This window comes from Triticum aestivum, chromosome 6D, assembly GCF_018294505.1.
Source record: "Triticum aestivum cultivar Chinese Spring chromosome 6D, IWGSC CS RefSeq v2.1, whole genome shotgun sequence".
NCBI classification, from domain to species: domain Eukaryota; kingdom Viridiplantae; phylum Streptophyta; class Magnoliopsida; order Poales; family Poaceae; genus Triticum; species Triticum aestivum.
This window is the reverse complement of record NC_057811.1, coordinates 326918377-326928112: the sequence shown is the minus strand read 5'-3', so window position 1 is coordinate 326928112 and position 9736 is coordinate 326918377. Positions and strand designations below refer to the sequence as shown.

Sequence of the window (9736 nt, the reverse complement as noted above, 5' to 3'; positions counted from 1 at the left end):
AAGTTTATCTATTCGAATAGCTGTGTCCCTCGGTAAAAGGACGACCCGGAGTTGTACCTTGACCTTATGACAACTAGAACTGGATACTGAATAAAATACACCCTTCCAAGTGCCAGATACAACCCGGTGATCGCTCTCTAACAGGGCGACGAGGAAGGGATCGCCGGGTAGGATTATGCTATGCGATACTACTTGGAGGACTTCAATCTACCCTCTTCTATTTGCTGCAAGATGGAGATGACCAGAAGCGTAGTCTTCGACAGGACTAGCTATCCCCTTTTATTCTGACATTCTGCAGTTCAGTCCACTGATATGCCCCTTTACACATATACCCATGCATATGTAGTGTAGCTCCTTGCTTGCGAGTACTTTGGATGAGTACTCACGGTTGCCTCTCTCCCTCTTTTCCCCCTTTCCTTTCTATCTGGTTGTCGCAACCAGATGCTAGAGTCCAGGAGCCAGACGCCACCGTCGATGACGACTCCTACGACACTGGAGGTGCCTACTACTACGTGCAGGCCGCTGACGACGACCAGGAGTAGTTAGGAGGATCCCAGGCAGGAGGCCTGCGCCTCGTTCAATCTGTATCCCAGTTTGTGCTAGCCTTCTTAAGGCAAACTTGTTTAACTTATGTCTGTACTCAGATATTGTTGCTTCCGCTGACTCGTCTGTGATCGAGCATTTGTATTCGAGCCCTCGAGGCCCCTGGCTTGTATTATAATGCTTGTATGACTTATTTATGTTTTAGAGTTGTGTTGTGATATCTTCCCGTGAGTCCCTGATCTTGGTCGTACACATTTGCGTGCATGATTAGTGTACGGTCAAATCGGGGGCGTCACAATCGTGCGGATTTACGGGCCACCTACAAAGAGATAGACGAGGCGATGGATGAGGTGTTCGGCAAGAGCGACGACGAGGAGGACATCATCGGCTGCGCCCTGCCGCCATACCACGAAGTCGGCACGTCCGCGGGCGCCGCTGGCAGCGAGGAAGAGTAGTGCATGGTAGGCCGCCGCCGCTCGGGTCCCAAGAAGGCCACCGCTCCTTCCCTCTCGCTGAAGCTAAGTTTGGCGGCCTGTTCATCATCGGCCGATTAGCTGCTCAGGCTGCGGAGGCAGAGCTGGAGACTGCGAAGGCGAAGCTGGAGCTTCATTTCACGGAGCTCACACCCTGGCGAACGCCGTCAATCATTCAGATTAGGTTTAGAGTCAGGTTTAGTTAAAATATGTTTGAAATGTAATGAATTTGATCCGGTTTATATGAAATCCAGCCGGTTTCCATGAGTTTCGTCCGTTTTGTTCAAATCATGTTTCAATTTTATGCGGATAATGTTGGATGGCTGGCTCCCGCATCCGTGTCCGAGGATCCACGGATTGTTGCACAAGAACATTTGGGGGTCAACGTTGGAGATTTTGAGTGTGTTGGGATCCAAGATTGGCCGGTATGCTGCGATCCCCGAAACCAATCAGCGCTATGACATGTTTATTGACGATTGTTCCAATCGAATTACATCTATGACATTGCCCGAGAACAAAGAAGAGGAAGACCCTTGTCACGTGGAATGTTTCGTCTCTAGGAGAAGGCAGCCGGAGGCATCTTCGTATCACCCAAAAAGTGGCTGAAGAGACTGAGCGCCTGCCTCGGCGTGTGCATAGGGACCTCGTGCCCGGCTCCGCGGATCGTCACGAACGTGAGGCCCTCGTAGGTGATCGTCCACCCACCCACCTGCAGGCGGTCGTACCACGGCGTCCACTCCTGGACGGTCTTGAGCCCGAGCTTGTTCAGAGTCAGCCTCGTCGCCGTCACGGGGATCCTCCCATCAGTGTCGCCGCTGTTGCGTCCAGTGACATTGTCAGTTCAAATTCAAAGCTGCCCCTCGTAACACTGAACCTGCTCACATTGAGATGCTGGTTCACCTGAAAACCCAGACCCTGATGCCGCCGGCGACGAGCTTGCGGATGATGGGGAGGGTGGAGGGGACGGCGTCGTTCCACTTGCCGATCACGTCGCTGCAATGCGTCCAGTTGTAGCCGATCTTGGTCACGTTCGCGTGCAGCGCCGCCTGGACATCCGGCCGGTTGAAGTAGACCTCGGAGTATTGGGTCGTGCAGGGATCGTAGCCGGCAGGCCTCATGTACCACCCATGCTGCAATGCACACAGGAGACAAACAATCAAATGATCGAACCGCAGGCAGATGCTGATGCGTTTTGACTTGAGGGGTGTGGACGGTGACGATCGAAGAGTACATATTTGGAGAAGATCTTGGGGGCGGCGCCGTGGACGCCGACCCTCTTGGCGAGCGGCGAGGAGGAGGAGCCGTCGGTGCAGACGGGCGTGTAGAGGCTGTACATGTCGATGAGGCGGTAGACGGCGAAGTACTCTTCCAGCGCCTGGTCGCACGCGGCGGTGGTGTTGGCCATGGCGAAGTCGCAGTGGGCCTTGACGTCGGCGTACACCCGGTCGGAGATCACGGCGTGGTCCCACGCGTACTGGACCATGCCCGCCTGGTCCGTCTCGTCGTCCATCAGAGCATTCCCTATCTGCATCATCGCCGCCGTCGATCGCCATGATTAATTAAGCAGCTAGCGAGCTGTAATTAAGAAGGACACTACGACGATGTTGTGGTCAATTGGCTACCATGAGGCCTTTGAAGTTGATGCGGTTCTCCTTGGGCCCGTGCTTGTTGCCATCGAAGATCTTCTCCGACAGCTGTGGAACGTAATGCCCTGACAAGAACGCCACCCCCATCAGTCTCTCTCAAGTTTCAGTTGCGTGCGCTGACCGAATTGCAGAAGCTCAGACGTTGAAATGTTGTCACGTACCAGCGTAGCTCTCCCCGGCGATGTAGAACTCGTGGTGTTTGTACTGCGGGAACCGCTTGAACCAGTTGAGCAGGAAGACGTAGGCGTCGGCGGCTGCGGGCATGGTATATAACCCAGTCAGAAATTCAGGATTTTGTTTGCCCTGGAAGGAACTTGGGAGGATTGTTATGTACCGGTGATCTTGTCACCAAGCTTGCCCAGGTCGGAGCTGGTGTTGGTGTAGGAGAAGCCGACGCCCACCGGGGACTCCAAGAACATTAGGTTAGCCTCTGCATTTTTCGTCACCATATAGTAGAAAATAAATATCCACAGAGTAGAATTTGCCATTTTTCTATATATTTTTTGTTATCATGGGAAAAAAGGGTGGTACGTGAACGTGCCTTTGTTCCACGAGTGAGGGTTCCATTTCAGCTCCGGCTTGCCCTTGTGGACCAAGAAGGGCCCGAGCTCCTCTGCCTCTCCATACCCGATGGACGAGCAGCCCGGCCCTGCGATCCAACAGACAAGAGCACTCTGTCACTCGCTCGTGACCAAGATATTCCTCCTACATCTCTGCATCATGTACTACTACATCCGAGTACGTAGATCAGGCGTGCGCGCCAGGACGCGAGCCGCCGTTTGTCATAGCGCCCGCCCAGCTAGCTAGCCAGCCAGCTAGGTATGGACCGGCGGCAAGATGTTTCGCATTCCTGCGAGTGAAGTCTGTTTTAAACCCTAAATTCATACAGCTCGTCGGAATCGAACCCTCACGTCTTAATCTCTGAAATTGATACTCTGACCTCTGGGATCCCGGTCAATATCAACCTTGCATCCACCCTAGAGCTGTTTGTGGCACTGACAAAAGTCTATCCCGGCCGGGATTACTAGGATCTCTCCCTGACTCAGCGGCCCTAATATCCATCTTCTTCTGCTACTGTTGCCTGGAGCTGCCCGAGCGACGATGGTCACCACGGCATGCATGCCCCAAAGTCTCCCATGCTCGTGCGACGATGTTCACCACGGCAACACGTTCTTTAGTTTAGCTCGTCGCGTGCTGAATTTTAGTCGAGCTAGCAACGATGCTCATGCCAGAACCGCGTGCCGGCCAGGTGTGCGCGCAGGTCCAGCGTGTGTTGTGCCACCGGCCTTTGCTGCACGTGTGGCTTAACATGTCCACAGCGTGTGCATCGCCAAGTTTCGCCAGTACAGCTCGATCAAGGCTAGCGGCGGTGTGTAGCAAGTTGCTATGTACGTGAGGTCGTGAGCTAGATGCTGAAAAAACCATCCACCTGCTTGCCTGCTTCAAAGCCAACTTCTATGTGAAGTGAAAGTACGCTGCCTAACCCACCGCATCGTTTGAGTCAGCTTAGCATCATAGCTAGTGTTCGCCGGAGAGTAGTCGGCGACGATTCGGCGTCTTGGTATTGTGCGTGTCCACCCACGGTGTCATGCGCCAGCACGGTCACCGTCTCGTACGGCGGAACCAGCTCCGAGCATCTGTTGCTCACAATCAACGTGCAGTTTGAGCACGCACCTGTAAATCGCCGCACCACACAGTTGTGATAGACTGATAGCCGAGGACCTGGAGCACGAAGCCGAGCAGGCCAGCGTAGCCGTACAGCGCAGCGTCGCGCACCTCCTGCTGGCCATGGCCATGACAGAGGTCGCCGGCAGCGGGTCCGCCGCGTCGGCCCAGCGGCTCGCGCCGCCCCGCTCTCGCTCATCTCCGACGTGCAGACATTTTCCACCGCGTCGGCACGCACCGGCCACCTCCACGTCATGCGCGCCATCGCAGGCCGCCCCCTCGCAGCTCCGGTTCTTCCTCTCACCTGTCACGTCTCGCCACAAGAGCTGCCGCCGGCCACGTCGTGCTCTGCATGGAGCGAACCTCCATGGATGCCCCCGCGCGAGCCATGAAGACTAAGAAAACCGCCAGAACCGCGGGCGCCCTTTTTTTTGAAAAGGGGGATCTCCCCGGCCTCTGCATCAGAGTGATGCATACGGCCATCTTATTAACGAAATAAAAGGTTCCAACAAGGTTCCAAGGTCTTCGACTGAAAAGTAATAAAAAGACAGCTCACACAGAGCAAAAGAGGCTGGACACACAGACTAGCCAAGATAAGATGCCACAACCGGCTGGCTAAAGATAGATAGGTAAACTAATTGCCAGAACCGCGGGCGCCCTACATGCGGACCTCCATAGATTCCAGCGGTACAGCCGCAGGCTCTGGTTTCAGGAGAGAGAGAGGGGGGGAAGGGGATTGGGATAGAAGATGGATATGACGTGGGGCGGGGATGTCAGTGAAAGTAGTGTGTGATCCCGGGCGGGATGGATTATTTCCAGATGGGTCAAACAGGTCAAGGGTTGATATTGACCGGGATTATAGAGGTCGGGGTACCGATTTCAGGGATTCAGACGTCGGGGTTCGATTTCGACGAGCCCTACGAGTTTAAGGTTTAAAACAGACTTTACTCCATTCCTGACACCCTCTTTCTGCTCCCCGCCGTTGTGTCCGTTCGAGCATGTGATGGATCGGTCGACCGGTGCGGCACAGCGCTACGCATACGTACAGTATGCTGCCCTGCTCGTCGCCTGCCCTTGTTCAGATCTTTGCCCGCCTCGATTCCATGGGCGCATTCGTGCAAGTTGCGCGTTGCGGTGGCGCGCGCAGACGGTGTGGCGCGGGTGCACGCTGCACTCGCCTCACGCGCGCATGCATTGCATGGTCCCCTGCTCGCGCTCGTCCAAGCGCGCGCGCCAACCGTCTTCTTCCGATTCTTCTTGGCGGTGCACTGTATGCCCTTTAGCTAGCTAGATCGTCCACGATCCCATCGAGCTTGACGGCTACGTGTGGTACGGCTCCATACATTTGAAAACAAAAGGGGCTGGCAACCTTTCTATCCTAGTAGATCCACATGCATGGATGATGGATGAGATGCTTTGCTACAACTTGATGATGCGTGGTATATATGCACATATCGCTCTACTGTATCGGGATGGCCGGCTGGCCCGGGGCGCGCGTGCGTTAGCCAATTAAAGCAGCTGGATCGTATCAATCAAACACACTCAAACATCACGCCCGTACCCAAGCCCATAGCGATCGTTCGTCATATGTGCGTGCACGGTTGTTAAAGTTTATATTCTGAAAGCTACGGGTTGCAAAAGTGAATCGTGGGCTTCCTATAAGTGCGGACAAGGACGAAACAATGGAATGGCTGGCAATAAGTGCCCGGCCGGCGACCGAACAAACACAGATGAAACCAGCGCTCAACGGAGCTCGATCTTATTTGAACCTTTAATTAAACTTCTAACCAAAATCTGACGTCTTATCCATACCTAGCTAGTAGCTACTGTATATTTCTGGCATCCATTGTCCGCGGGAGTCATTCTCCACAAGCACAAGCTACCTGCAAAAGTGAAATACTACTAGCCCGAAGAACAGCTGCCCGACGTATGCGAGCAAACGAATTAATACCGGTAGACCTCTCTGGCACTTTGCTTAGGATGTGGTCAATCGAGCCCGAGAAATGCTCATCTATAGATTTTTTTCCTCCAAGAAATTCGTTACATACGGGTAAGTTTCAAGAACTTACAAAATTTATACGCACATGGAGTATATAATTTGCCACCATTCTCTAGATGCATGATTTCTTTCGTATTTTTGAAACTTAAAGCGTGTTTTCGGTACAGAAATTCCCGGTTTATCTAGCCCCCACGAGAATAACTTGCATGAAGTGCCCCACAAGATACCGTCCATTGGCTGCATGGATCCCCCTCAATTTGCTGCAGGAGATAAGCTGCCGTCCGTGTTGACCAGGCCAGGACTGTAGCTAGCGTGCCGCCCCGGGCCGTCCTTGTCCAACGTACGTGCATACGGGACGAGCAGCTGGCTACTGTGCCGTATGGCCCTGTCATGCACAACCGCCGGTCACGCACTGGCAGCGCATAGTAGTAGGAGCCTAGGAGCGTGCATGACAGCAACACATTGCTACAGCAACTTCGATCGGCCCGGCCGGACAGCGTGTGGCCATCGTCGGCCTGTTCTCCACTGCAGCTTGACCGTAGAATCGGCTAGGTTCGGATCGAAAAGGAAATGAAATGTGGGGCGCCTCACTTAATTTCTACTCCCCCTCCGTCCATAATATAAAAATATTATTACAGTCAATATGTAAAAAATAAGATGTTACTATGGGACGGAGCGAGTATGTCCGTTCTATCGAGAATGAAGAACTCCCTCCGATCCATAATAAGTGTCGCAGTTTTAAACTAAGATTATATCAACTAAAATTTTCAAAATAAATCAGGCAAGGCCGTCTTATGTAAATAGTTTGGTATATAACTAACCATGTATGTACAAAGAAAATTCAACAAAGAAATGTAGATAATCACAACCTAATCTATATGAAGTAGTATCAACTAAGCTTCAAACTTTGATACGTAGATCGGAATTAGAGGGACTGGGAAGAAATTTCAAACCATCAAACAAGGGAACAGAGAAGTTAAAGTTTGTAAAGTAGATAGAAGGGAAATAGTTTAGCTCATAGTCTTGCTCAATTTGGACGTAGAGACTTGCATGGTGAGGTTATGCATGGTACAGTGCTAACCTGCGTGTTGAACGTGGCCTTGCGTGATTGTACAAACAATGTTTTCTCTACTTAATCAATACAACTCTCTATTTTTTTATATATAAAAAACTTTGCTCCGGAAAGTAGGTTTATGTACATAGTTTAGTACGGAGTATAGCTTTTTTGTGGGGGTAGTACGGAGTATAGCTTTTTTGTGGGGGTAGTACGGAGTATAGCTAATCATAGATGTATATTTCACAGTAGGGCAAAATGACGATTTCAGGAATAATGAAAACCTATCACTACCAATCATTTTCATGTGTCTATTCATATCATGCAGGTGTCAACGACCATAGTTTAGAAAGTATGACCATGTTTCCCCCAAAACATTACTATAACCATCTTTGGCACTTGGACGTATAGCGTATGGTAATTAAACTCGTTGGGCTAAATCACCTAATTTCAAATATTTTGTTGTTTGCCATAATTATACGGCTTCCGCATGCATGACCTACACAAAAGGGTTTGAAATTTGCGTCCTGGCAAACAGAAAGGATACGTCCAACCATGTGGTAAGTTAGGACATTCATTTTGGTACTATAGAGTTAGTCAGATTGCAGCATTATTTATGAAATAGAGCCCTAACGTTTCTCCAGCTAAATAACATTACACAGCAGCTTACAAAAAAATAGCTCAGTACAGTCCACTTCATCATCAGTGCTTTGCAGATATGTGGTTTGTCAAAGTTGGTCAAACCTTTGACAGTGAAAAGCGACTCGATCGATGAAATTAAGCATGCGAGTGCATTTCAGATTAATTATGTTGAAAAAATAACCTTTTGTCAAAAAATTGAGGTTAATTTGTAGTAGCTTCTACTGTCTAATTTGGAGTATTAAACAACCACCCTGATCACTTAAAATGTCTCGCCTTTCATTTTTTTAAAGCCTTTCAAAAACTTAAAATGTCGCTATTAAATGGGACAACGCAGATCGTACATGTACCGTCGATTGATATTCAGAGCATGTTCTCGTCTGCAGGACAACGCAGCCCAACTAACCACTTCCTTACTTAAATTTTTGAAGATTCTTCGCTCACTAAAATCAATGTGTTCATCTGGAAGGAAGAAGAAACGTCCGCCTCAATCAATTATCAGTGGCGACAGAATTCAAGCGGCCCAACCGACCCTATCCCCATCCATACCCCGATTTCCCATCTACTTGCAGCTAGTATTAAACACGCACGATGAGCCGGCCATTGCAAGAACCTATTAATGGTGGTGGACTGGTGGTTACGTAGTACGTACCGCCGTTGAGCCAGAGCACGAGCGGCTTCTTGGCGGCGCCGGCGGTGGCCTCGAAGAACCAGTAGAAGAGCGCGCGGCCGTGCGCCTCGTTCACGGTCACGTACCCGGCGTACTGCGCGAACTTCACGGCCGGCTGCCCCGGCAGCCGCCCCACGCGGTCCGCCGCCTGCTGCCGCGCGGCCTCCGCGTCGAGCTGCGGCGCGCCACGGGCGGCGCCGCAGAGCAGGAAGGCGAGGCCGAGGAAGCAGCCGACGGCGGAAGGCGCGGCCATTGCTGCTGCTCTTGTTTCTACTGCGCTAGCTCTCGCTGCTGCATCGTCGCATAGCTCCCGGGGGTGGGCTATATATAGGGAGAGAACAAGGCAGCTCGCTGATTAATGGCGAGAGCGCGCTGTCGTGTCAGGGTGTTTGTTTCTAGAGACTTTTTTGCAGGGACTAGAAAAAGTCCTTCTTTGAGATTTTTTTATCAAACGGGAGCAGCAGGTGTGTTTGTAGGATGATATATCTTTGACCCGACGCCATTCAGATTACAGCGTTTTATATTTAAAGAAAAATGTGACTCGCACGAACGGATGCTTCCATTTCTGGAATGCGACAGCCGTGGTTATCAGCAAAGGTGGATTTTGATGGACGGGGAATATTGAATAGAATCCGAAGGAGTTTTTTTTTCAAAGATACACACGAGAGGTGCATCAATAGCATAGAAGAAGAGCCAAACAGTTGATACAACGCCTTCCGTATACAGAACACACGCCACAACTACAACGACGCAAACAACTCGCCTAGGCGAACCTCAGGCCATAATGGCGAGGAGGGAAGACTCACACAATAATTTTTACTCCATTTACTACACAATATTTTACTCATTAATATTCATTAATACATATGTTAAGAAGATAATTTCTCGTTTAACACGGGACAACGCAACCTGTTAGGCACATGTGTGCCAACTGCCAAGGCCCAAGAACACCACATCACCAAATAAATTTACAGATTATTCTAAATGCGAGTACTTTCTTTTTCAGGCACTCTAATAAATGCTATTTCAAACGGAGTGATATTTGTT

General features: G+C 50.7%; 1 protein-coding gene across 1 annotated transcript; it reads right to left on the bottom strand.

Annotated features, from left to right (window-relative positions):
- Positions 1–1389: 1389 nt before the first annotated feature.
- LOC123144904 (serine carboxypeptidase-like 34) lies at positions 1390–9110 on the bottom strand. Its single transcript, XM_044564162.1, has 8 exons — positions 8672–9110; positions 3204–3311; positions 2997–3092; positions 2824–2916; positions 2639–2727; positions 2248–2541; positions 1917–2146; positions 1390–1831 (listed from the first exon to the last, which is right to left on the bottom strand). Exons 1-8 carry the CDS (start codon positions 8940–8942, stop codon positions 1573–1575), a joined length of 1440 nt encoding a protein of 479 aa, XP_044420097.1. The 5' UTR covers positions 8943–9110; the 3' UTR covers positions 1390–1572.
- Between the last annotated feature and the right edge of the window lie 626 nt (positions 9111–9736).